This window comes from Charadrius vociferus, unplaced genomic scaffold (assembly GCF_000708025.1).
Source record: "Charadrius vociferus isolate BGI_N301 unplaced genomic scaffold, ASM70802v2 scaffold348, whole genome shotgun sequence".
NCBI lineage: Eukaryota > Metazoa > Chordata > Aves > Charadriiformes > Charadriidae > Charadrius > Charadrius vociferus.
In genome coordinates, this window is record NW_009649581.1 from 25255 (window position 1) to 37457 (window position 12203).

Sequence of the window (12203 nt, forward strand, 5' to 3'; positions counted from 1 at the left end):
CCTCGCCGTCGTCCCGCCGTGGGCTGGCGAGGCCGTTCCCGCGGGACCGGTCTCCCGGTCTCTGAGGTAGTTTTTAGCTACCTGAGGAGAATCCTCACCATTTACACTAATTTAATGCTAAAAATAAGGTCAACAAGGGATTTTATCTGTTACATAATTAAAAAAGAATTTAGAAAACAGTGTTGTGCCATATACACACTAAATGGCCCAACAGAACATTTAAGCAGTATCCAGGATATCTCACAACATGTGAGTGTTGTCCAGTGCCACTTTAAGAACGTAATTTTGGTTTTGATAGCTGTTAGGTTTTTTTCTTCTTTGCTTCATGGCCTAAGACACCAGATTTTGAAACTGGATTTACAAAATACATGCAAAATAGTAGTTACATAGTTAGATTCTTCTGTGTGTTATTGTTTGGTCTTCATGTTAGCTGTAATTTTGCTTTATTTTGTACACTATAAAAATTGGGCCAATACCTACATTTAAAAAACCTACCTATATGTAGTTCTACATAGTTAAATAGGGCAAAGGAACCTTCAATTACTAATATTTTAGACATAAATTAGGAAAAAAAAATTAAGAGATCAGGGAAGAATGAATAAAAAATCCAAATTCCTAATTCTCTGCTTTTCATCTGACCCACGCTCCTCTCTCTGACTTAAAAAGGCAAACTGTTTATTTTGCAACTGGGTTAATCAGAAGAAGGTACAGATGAAGTGTGGCTGTCTATTCTGAGTTATTCCCGATGGCTTTTGATAATCTTAATGAATGAATAAAATAATAGCATACTTCAATTTAATACAATTTTACAAGATACTACAGTACAAAATGTTTGGGGGTTTTGTGTCTTGAAGTGTCATATTCCATGGGAGTTTTTAGTATTTTTGGAAGGCTTTAGTCCCCTTTATGACCCTTTTCTTTCCACCTACGTGTATGGAAAAATACATTCAAAAGCTTTTCACTCTGTTGACTATTACTGACCTGCTTTTTCTGCTGTTGTGTGTTATTTTTACCAGTCATCAACGACGTATTCTGCTTCAGCTAAAAATACTTACCATTTCTACCAACTGGGCATGCTTGTATCATACTGTTATGGCCTAAGTTAAATCCCCCAAATTCAAAGTATGCCTTTCCTCAGTGCCAACTTGGCCTGTAATTACTAATCTTTGAAAAGAAGAAAAGTAACCTGGCTGACCACAGACTCCGAAGCCTGGTCTCAATCTCATGCAAAGCAGTGGAAAAACTCAAATTTTCCATATTAATACCCTATTGATAAAACATTCGATATGGTGTCACCTGGGAAGGAATGAGAATATGGGGGTTAGGAGAGAAATTGTGAAGTGCGATAGCCACAAGTAAGATTGGAAAAGAAGATGTCAGGCTTAAAGGGTTGGTTTTAGGATGGTCTTATTTGATATTTTTGGTAGTAGCCCTGATAAAATCAGTAAGAGCGTACTGATGAAATCTGGTAATGATATATACTTGGGAATCATCGTAAGTACAGAAAGTATCTCAGGAGGCATATTTCATTTAAAGGAGGGAGGTATTGATGTCATTGTTTAAGGCACTGGTGAAATCTCATTTGGGGTACTGTGGAAACTTCTAATCAATTGTTCTATAGCAAACCTAAGGTTGAACTGAAAGAGGGGTAGAGGGAAGTTAGGTGCATCACCAGAGAGCTTGAGAGCCTTTCATACAAACAGATTTTAGGATGGCTCAGCTTGTTTACTTCAATAAAACAGAAACAGAGAGGAGATATGAGTGCTGTCTATAAATATATCAGGAAAGTAAACATGAAGGATGAAAACCATTTAATTTGCAAGGTAATGTTGACACAAGAACAAACAGGTATGTCCTATTCATTAATAAATATATCAGGAAATTAGAATAATGTTTCTAGTCATTACAGCAATCAAATTCTGAAACGACTTTTCCGTGGAATTAGTGGGAGCAAAGATATACCTGTTCTTAATATGGCGCTTGATAAATTTATGAGGCGATTGTACAACAGAGCTTTCTGTAGCAGCAGGGAGCTAGGCCCTATCATTCAGGAGGACCTCTCTGTTCTGTGTCACGGTGCCAATTCATAGTACAAATAGCAGAACATTTTGTCCAGATGTATGGTTCATAATATGGGAAGGACTTGTCAGTCCAATCTGAATAGTAGGCAGGGCTCAGAAGTCCTTACACGTGCAAAGGTTAGATTGTGCTACTGTGACTTCAGTAAAGCATACAATGTCGGCATTATATAGAAAATAATAGAAAAAAAAGGAGATAAGCAAAAGAACTTTTAAGTGAGATGAAGAAAGCACAGGGAAGTTGCAGATGGCAAGAAGGTTATCAGCAGAGTTCTTCAAGTCATAGGCCCTGAGCTCTCCTTGAGCACCAGTAAAGTATGTATCAGATTGCCCCCTGTTTTCATGCTTTGTTCTGCTTTTGCAGTACATACTGTTTGAATTTAGTACTATTGAGTCATTATGCCTGTTGAGAGCAGCAGGGTCTGTAGCTTGTTGGCTTAGCAGAGCCTTATTTCTACTCAGTGAGCTGAACTTCTTTAACACACAGCAGGAGGTCAAACCCAACAACAGGTTAATGTATAGACCTGTCCAGAGATGCCAACAGAGCTACTAACTAATGTTAATTCAACACATGGAATCAGTCCACAACTCAACGTCAAAAAAGAGAAATAAAGAAAAACTGATCTTCTATGTATGTTGTGAGTTGAAGGTGTTAAACCTGTTGACATAACGCTACGTCTGTTTCAGCACCGAGCAAGCTCATGCCATGAAGCTCATACAGTGAATTAAGTAACATTTCATTTGAAATGGGCCATTGTGTATTTTCTGGAACCTTTTGTACCAGTAAATACATCATCACACATACACGATGCTAAAAAAATACTGAAACTGAATCATTTAAAATTCTGTAGTTTGAGGATATTAAGATGGTTTATTTTCTAAATACTTTGCTTCAAAATGAATCTTGTCACTTGAAGAGACACGCTTCTGTTTTGCCAGGGCAGCACTGATTCTATCATCTTTTTCTTTTGATTTGCGTTGGCTGTTTAATCACTAGTGGGTGTGCCGCACTTGAACTTAAGTAACAGAGCTGTGAGCTCTTCACTGTCAAGCCTGATAGTAGGACATCACTCTCTTATTTCTTTACTTCAGATGCTGCTAATCAGTGATGCAGAGGGTGACTCAATTCTTTATCTTTAGTGAATGCTGTTTACGTAAGAGTGTGCAGATGTGTAGTCACAGAGATATCTGTAATTCTGTCATACAAAAGGCTGATAGTGTTTTAAAACTCTCCAAACTGATTTATACGTAGTCAATGCATGTTCTGAGTTTCATGCTAAATAATGCTTCAGTTCCTGCTCTTTCTGTTCTCATTGTGTACGTCACATACTTGTATATGATAGCTTGAAAATCACAAGGGTACTGCTACATCAAATCATGATTTTACCACTCTGTTTCTTTTCTCTCATGATATAAATCAGTAGGTAGTGTGCTGTCATCAACTTGAACAAGAAGAAGCTGTAAAATCTTTCCACAACAATTTTAAAGCTTCCAGCAGCAGCGGGTGGGTTTTTTTGGTGGTTTTGGTTGTTTTGTTTTGGGTTTTTTTTTTTTAAATTTCCACTTTATGTGCTGTTTTTCTCAGTCTAGAGAAGAACTAACTTCAGTGGAAATATTTTAAAATTAAGCTGAAATATTTTAGCAACATGGCTTTATTTAAAAGTAGAGTTGAAATAGTTAAAAAATGCAAGTCAATTTCCTTGCCTTTCTGAACATGCACACAATGGTTCATTGCAATTCTGGGAATCTGGCATAAAGGTCTTCATAGTTCAAAGAAATAACTACACCAGCATATCCAAGGTCCAGATGTTCTTAAAAAATCGATGTTTTACTTTTACAGTTTTATTAAAAAAAAAAAAACAACAAACAACCCGAAGAGATAAAGCCAATGCCAAAGATACACTCTTCAGTACTATAAAGTGCCACTAGATGGAGGCACCTCAACTGCAATAATAAAAAGAATAAGCTGAAGTACAACAGTTCAAAACTCATGCTATAGAAAAACTGTAGATGTTGGAAGAATTTTGAGGGGAAAAAACTATTTTGCCTAAGTTTGGTTATCAATTAAAAAACTCAAAATCACAGAAATAGCCACTTTTGTCTTCAATCCCATCTCATAAAATTTACTGTGTGAAATGGCTGTGCTGGAGTCTGTGGATTTACACACGGCATATGCTGCATCTTCCTGAACCTCTGCAGAATGGAGAACACAATAAATTTTTTCTCCAAATCCCATTTATATTTAGTCACCAGCTGAAAAAAATCTGCCTTCCCAAGTACATGGACAGGGTCTCCAGTTTTAAGGGTTTTCACCTACAACCCAAGCTTTTATGTAGCTTTCAGGTACATTACATTTGATGAGGATGGTCACAGATTGACTTTCCTTGATCTTACCTGTTCTGAAATAGAAAATGTAATAACAATACTTACCTAGTAAACATGATCAATGTCTTCATGGTGCTTCCATCCTACAAACTTCATGTAACATCCTGCAGGATAATTAGTTACCAATAATTTTGATCTCTCTCAATTTAAATTCACAGGTTCATCCTTCTTTCAGGTGGCATTATCCCATAGGTGATGATCCCTCAGTGCCTGACTGACAAAGATGCATAATACCATAAAGGAAAATGAAATCTGAAAGTCAGCCTTCAGAACCATTTTCACTTGTGGATGTGAGTTTTTAGATATTATCATAGAATTCTCACATAGATTCTTAAGAGAACTCTGTTGATGAAGTGGCACTTTAAAAAGAGAATTTTTTTGTTTGAAAGGATTTTCCTAAGAGAAATCTGTTCCTTAGCATTTTAATTTCTGTAGTTGTGTTCTAGGACTACCTCATTTTAAGATTAAAAATGGTGAATTTATTAACTAGGTTAGGAAAAGCATGAGAAGCGTGATAAACACGAATCTGCATGTTGAAGAAAAGGGATTGAGGGCTGCCCTCAGTGGCTGTCGGAGTAGAATGAAGTCACTGTGTTTGCACCAGTATCCAGTGCTACTGCACTTGGATGTTTTCAGTGGGAATGAAATGACGAGAAGGAATTGATGCAGCGGCCAAGCAACTGTGCAACTACCCACTTCTTTACATGCCTTTAAATGCCTTTGAATAGTTGACTGTTGCACTGTGAGATCAATCATGCTAATAAATTTGATAATGCATAAAGTAAACAAAAAGGGGAAAAGCTTTTCTTAACTTGAAAACTTACTGAAAGCTATTTTGATTAATAATATGAAAGAGCTTTCTTAAAGGTAGGTTCCTTGTACCGTCTACTTAATGCTTTCATCTCCTTGGTTGTGAAGGCTGCTTTAGAATTTCAAGGAGTAATTACATCTAATACAGCTTTAGCTCCTTTCAATGATAGAGTTCAGAGATAAGCTAACTATATTCCAGTCTTCCTGATGTTTTTTTCTATATAGCTGTGTAGGTTCAAACGTGGCTTTTTTTTTTTTTTTTGAAACAAGATTTTGAAACAGTGTTTACATTGCTTAGCTGGAAAGGCTTCCAGAAGATAGCTAGTTATTCTGAATGTTGTCATTTCAGAGCAGGTTTGTATTTGCCTTCAAGTACTGTATACATTGTTTTCATGACAGAAATTACTACATTTCCACTTGAAAGAACAGGCTGTTCCTGTCATGTTGTGTTCCACCAAAGCATGTTGTGAAACTATAACAGACCCAATTTTACTATGTATTTGTGCTATGTTCTCATCAGTCATGCCTTCCTTTAGAGAGAGGAGGTTCTCTGGAACTGGGACTGTTACCAGTTTGACGGGCTTCAGCCATCATGGTTCTGGGTACATCATTTTTCATATGTGGTAATATACTGCACAGAAAAATAAAGGTTAAATTACAGACCTGAGCTGTTGGGGGGCACCCAAATTTAAGAAAGCAGGAACTGTAATTCAGTTACATCAGCCCTCTTCGTGTATAGAGCAGACTGCGTTCCTTCGGGCAACATCTCATGCAGGAGCATTACTGATGTGGAACCGTGCACACAGCCTTGAAGAGAGCTGTTTGGTTTGTGCTTAGTTCAGCAGTGTTTGATTTCTACATGGACCCAGCGTGGCAGAGTGAAGTGATTTTCTGCTGGGTGCCAGATGCAGCATTTTCATTGTCCTTTGAACAGTAGCCTTTTGAAGTTGTGAGGGAGCCCAAGTCTTGCCAGTGCCTCAGATACCTGGCATTTGCTGTGAACCTTCACGCAGCCTTTACGAAGATGTAATTTCTGTGAGGCAGTCACCAGACCAATGACATTCAGAGCACTTGTTTTTAAGTTGCCTGAACGCTACTTGCAGACAAAGTATTTGTCCCCACATTGTGCTAGAATGATTGTGTATGAAAAAGAAACTTGTCTTCTACTTGAGCTTTCCATGCAAATAAATGTTTTTCTTTGGCTTTCAAATTTGGTTCTACAGAGTAACCCTGTTTACCACTCCTCATGCCATAGGTTTTCAAAACACTTTGCATTCATCCTCACACTGTGTAGGACAGACTCTGGTCTATTAAGGTAATAGATGAGGAAATCAGACTGGTAAAAGCCCCAGGTCTGGAAGTTATTTTTTGTGAGTGGGCATCTAGACTGAAAGATGAAGTGAAATAACTCAAGAAACCCACTCCAGAGCATGTAGCATTGGGCCATAGGAACTCCCGTCTGCCTTCTCTTGGCAAGAGCCATTTCCAGCCTCCAGCAGGTGAGGAGGGAGTAAAATGACTTCCTTCCATCATATGCAATGGGAAGAGGGCTGGGACATCCCTTATGCTGTAGTTCTCAGGTTATGAACTGTTCTGCACAGTGATGAGCTGCACTGAGACACTGGTGAAGCGGGGGACTTCAGTGTTTCAAGATCCAGTCCTTTGGTGCAGAAGTGGGCACGGGAATCCTGGAACGTTTCCGAGGCATGATCAATAGCATTGCCATTTTCCATAACTGATCTGGTTGCATATCCCCAGCCGTAGGAATTTGTGACATAAAGAGAGGCAGCTACATTCAGAGTTACAATCTGAGACTGAACCACAACAGGTTAGAAAGAAACACAGAATTTCAGTGCATTTGCAAACATGCCAGGAGTTTAATGATGTTGACTGCTGATGGTTTTACTTGGACAAACTTTGAATAAACTCTAGTGCCTTTGAAGGAGAAAAACTGATGATCTTCCTTGACAGCAACAGCCTCCTTGGAGACTTTAGAAAGCACGAATGCAATGTATGAAGAGTAGTTCTCTCAAAAATCATCTGCATTTCAGAGTATGACCCAATCCATTTTCCCTGGTGATCTAAGGGGTGATTTGAATATACATGTTGAGAAATTTGTTAGGAAAATCTGTGTAAAGAAATTTAAGCTTTAATTATGTAAGACAAGATAGCTGTAATAATCTTCATCTGTGTAGAATTCAGTTTTGGGCAACCTGTCCTGAATTAGGCACAACAGATACCTAGAACAGGCTCCAGAAATACAGGTTGCTGAGCGTTGAGTTGCCCGAGCTACCCAAGGGGGAGTGCCAGGACTGAGGGAGAAACAGAACTGTGAATTTATGGACAGGAATTTCCCTTTAGGAACACACTTTGCACTAATTTCCATTAGGGGAAGTCAAGGCCTTTTGCAGATCTTAATGTTCTTGGTTCCCTAACACCCCTTTATTTTTAACCTTATTTTACTAGCAGGATATAGAAGTTACTTCATACAGTGTACTGGCTCTGGCTGGGTTAACCTACAACATATAGACCCATGGAAAATCCGCAGCAGCTGGAACAAAAATCTGTCAATTTTTGGTCTTACACTTCAGTATCTGATGAGACATCATAACTGGTGTATCACAAGAACAAGTATGGAAGAAATAATTAGAAATCTAAGTAAGCTTCTTCATAAGCTTCTCTCCCTCAAAGGAAATGAAACTCTTCTAAACATGTGCATGAGCCTCATTCCTTAGCAGAGAAAATAACAGAGCAAAACAATGGAAGAGTCTTCAACCATGGGCACAGCTGGGCTGCTGCTGGCTGGACGATGTGGGACATGAACACCAGAGCGCAGCAGCCGGCGCTGGCACCAGCTCCTGGAGGGGATGTTGTCAAGTACAAATAAAAGGGCATTGAAATCCTCTCTGGCAACCAAGTCATGGGAGGTTTTAAAAAATAGTGTAAAATTGATCTCGAGTCAAGGAGTTCCTACGGAAAGGGAACTGGAATAATGGATGCACGTTGTGCCTTTAAATTCTGGGCTGTACGTCTGTTTTCCATTGTTTTGAAATGTTGTCTTTGATGTGTGCGTGTTCTGGTGGGCAGACAGGGTTGTGGATGGAAACCTGGGTGTATAAAATGGGGAGAGGGTTCACATTACTGATTTGGAGGCAGCTTTGCTATCCACTGTATTTTCCTCCCTCTGACAGCCCTCTGCCTCTCCCCTTCCCTCACCAGACACCCCCACCCTCCGTGCACACACAGTGTCTCCAGGTGAGACCCCAGCCCGGGCTGGGCTGACGCTCCCTGCCTGCTGCAGAAGGAGGTGGGGCTGCCACAGCCACAGCCACAGCCACAGCTCCCTCCCGCCTTTCCCACTCACCTGAGTTCATGCTGCTGCTGCCGCTGCTGCTTTGCCAGTGGAGTCGTCCCTGCGCAGCGTAATCCCGGCATCCTCGCAGCATCCAGCAGCTGCCCGGCACTTGCAGCCCTCTCAGGAATTTCTCTCTTTTTTTTTTGTCCAAGTGGCTGACTACTGTTTTTTCAAGGCTGCTGCTTTCCATCTCATCACAGGAAGACTGTAAGTATAACTTCTACCGTGCCTCTTTAGTTATTGCTCTTGTGAAACTCATCTGTCTCGTACTGAATAGTAGGAGTTACTAGTTCAAAGTCTGTGCAAGGCTTGTTGTGGTCTCTGCTCCTGTTTGAGATGTTCAAATGGACCCTTAGCGGTTTAGTTTTTAGCTGGATTAAAACATGAAATCAAAGCAACTCAAAATGTTGATGGCTTCCCGGCTGCTGTTTTCCTACTTTGTCGCTAAATTGCTAGTGTGTCCTTCCTCTAAATGCTGGTGCCTAATGAAATGGAAATGAGAGGAGAAGCATTTCCATCCCTGCTTGTTTGCTGGAGACAGTTTTCTAACAACCCAAGAAGAGAAACTTTAACGCATATTCATAAGCTCCCGGGATGCTGAGGCAGGTCATCCTGCTGCCTGCTGACATGTAGCTCACAAGTGTAGTTTTAGAGAGGAGTTAGGCTGGAGTCTGCCTCATTCACTTGAGTCCTGAAGGTGAGGTAAAGGAATACATGAGTTTAGGGACCTCAGCCGGGTAATGGCACATTCAAACTAAAAATCACCCCAGAACCCTGAGGCCACAGGTCCCATTCCCTGACCCAGCTAGGTATGACTGTGAACAAAGTGATGCACCTCAACTCTGCCTTCTTATTGACAGTTCACATATATGTTGTATTATCCGTGGATTATCCTCTCTTTAATTGCATCACTAGGAGCTGCAGAGAGGACATCGGTGTGTTAACACTTCGAAGACATCACAGACTAACTTTTCATATTGCCAGGGCCCAAAGATATCGCGAGTGGGAGAGCACACTTGCAGTTCTGGCCAAGTTCCCAGTAAAATATGCACAGTTGTCCAAGACACTGCCTTGAATCTGCACAAAACCTCACATCATTTTGTAATTGTATTTTACATTCTGAATCAGCAAGGGGATTGGAAACAGTGGGAATGAGCATGGTACCAACTATTTGATGTAGAATTGATTTAGGACACCAAAATAAGGGGCACTATCTGAGTGTCTTTACTGCCATCTTTTTCTTCAGACTTCTTTCTGTGTTGACTTGTCTTTTTTTTTTAGGTTTGTTTTCTGCTTTATGTCTACTTTCCTTTTCCACTGCACTTCATCTTGATAGGAAGGACTGAGAAAAAAATTTATCAGGTGTTTTAGTGATGTTCTGTCTAAACCTGCTTTGAGCATGTGGAACATGCATCACAGGAAAATTGCAGCTTTCCCAGAGGGAATCTATGTATAATAATGACTACAGGTTCTGCAGCCTTTGAAGTTCTCATTATGCCTCCAGTGTTATTACTCTTTCCATCTCCAGTTCTCCAGACAGTTTCTGTGTTTGGCATGTATGCTAGAAATAACTGTGCCAAAAGTTTGCTTAATTTTCTAACATAAGCCAGAAAGGAATATGCCTTTTTCTGGTCTTGCAACAGCCACTGAATGGGTTCATAACCTGCCTACGCTCACCCAATACAGCGTAACGAATGGTCTGGTTTACTGGTCCTTCATTAGCACCTTTCTGAGTTGGACTGCTTCATGAAAGACTGGCTATTTTATAACTCTGTTACTTGTTTGCAATCATTTAAAACAGAATACCACTAGGATTCTGTCAGCATCTGCTACTAATCTGATTTTACTCATGATCTAAGCACAGGAGTTTAAGGGAAGAAGTCTTGAGCTCAAGGAGCAGTTCTGAGGAGGCTGCAATCACTTCAAACTTTCTGCTTCAACTTTTCATGTTCTAAACAGCATTAACAATTTCTAGGTGCAAATTTAGCTCCAGCGTTGGGCTCATTGACTGGTATTTATTCCATGGTTTGAAAAGAAATATTTTTCTGTATATGTGTATAAATCATCTCTTGGGGTATCCTTGAAAGTTATGTGAGAATGAACTACACAATGGCAGAATAATTGACTTTTGTACACTTGCTTTCAGGTATCTTCTTGGAGTATGGAATTTGTATGGAGACGAAGGTGGTGTCTTCAGCTGGGCTGTATATTGATACTGAATTTGGTTTATGCCAATCTAGACTATCAAAAAGAAACTCCTGCAAGCCTGGGTCAGATTGACCATCAGTGCTGGGAGGCGTCATCCCATGGGCTGGTGGAAATGAAGAAACTCAAGGTAGCGGATACGGTCATTGATCTCTGGGACTTCATGATGTTCCTAAAGGAATCCCCTAAGCCCAAGCACAACGAACTCTTCAATGATTTAGCCCAGAACTTCTGGGATATGTACGTAGACTGTGTGCTCTCAAGATCCCATGGAATGGGCAGAAGACAATTAATGTCTCCTAAATATTCTTCCACATACTCACATAGAACTTTAGAAGGTAACTACAAGATATGGTGTTAGTCTGTTATGTACTAATATTAAATTGAACCACTGTTCCGTCCTTGTCCTTGATTGTTTAGATAACTCAATACAGTAATTTCCAGTTTTCTGTCTCTACTTGTCCAAAGTATTTGCATCTTTCAATGGTAGCTACTTTCGCAATGCATGAGTCAAAAGTAATTAGGGTGCTACATTTCTATACTTAACAAAGTGTAAAAAATTTTGGGTATGCTGCACATGGGAGTGTGTGGAAATGGATGCTGCAGTCCCTGTTTATCACTGTGTGCATATCAATGGCATTACAATAATAAAAGTTTCCTGCTATTTGGATTTCAGTGTCAACTTTGGGGAATCAGCCCTCTGAGAAGGGAAGCTCAAATCCCTGACTGCTTGAACCCTGTTCTTCCCATTAAAACTATTGACACATAATGTGATCTCATGGTCACCGTGAATCATCAAACAGTGACAAATTCTGGTTGTCGTGGTCTGGGATGAGTCTGAACTGAGATCATATAGGTGATTGGCTTTACATCTTATTAACCAATCCTAGATCTGTGTGCTTCCTTCCTCCTCGGCAATAAACTTTTTTCGGATGTACCCAGTCAGATGTTTTAAGTTTCCAGAGTGAACATGGAGATAATGTGATCCTAGCATTCCTAACCATATTGCTTGGAAAATAACTACCTTTCTTTCATAATCTTGCAGGGTCTGCTTTCATCAACCCATTTTAGGCCAAAAGGGGAGAAAATGAAGATACCTCAGCAAGGCAACATCAAAATGAAGGAGCACAAAAGCACAGCATACACTGTAGATGCTTAGATGAATCCATTGGCATGGTTCAACCTTTTTATTTTCTCTGTATAAAGTACTTAATCACTGCTAAGCTGAGAAGTACATGAGCTCCCACATTGTCACTTTTGCTTTCCTGTCTTGCAATCTACTGAGGTTGCCTTTTTCCCACTGCATGTGTGAATGCTTTTGTGTTTTGAGTCAACACCTTTGTTCTCTCAGGTAAGCTTGTAAGTCTGAA

General features: G+C 40.0%; 1 protein-coding gene across 1 annotated transcript; it reads left to right on the forward strand.

The window, feature by feature from the left end:
- The first annotated feature begins 10780 nt into the window (after positions 1–10780).
- On the forward strand, positions 10781–12203 carry LOC104291154. The gene is made up of 2 exons (XM_009890354.1): positions 10781–11171; positions 11879–12203. Exons 1-2 carry the CDS (start codon positions 10790–10792, stop codon positions 11902–11904), a joined length of 408 nt encoding a protein of 135 aa, XP_009888656.1. The 5' UTR covers positions 10781–10789; the 3' UTR covers positions 11905–12203.

Excerpts from the sequence above, each read along its gene's own strand:
- LOC104291154 (XM_009890354.1), top strand. The coding sequence starts at position 10,790 with ATGGAATTTGTATGGAGACGAAGGTGGTGTCTTCAGCTGGGCTGTATA. Across the intron at positions 11,172-11,878 it reads CTCACATAGAACTTTAGAAG|GGTCTGCTTTCATCAACCCA; the intron begins GTAACTACAAGA and ends ATAATCTTGCAG.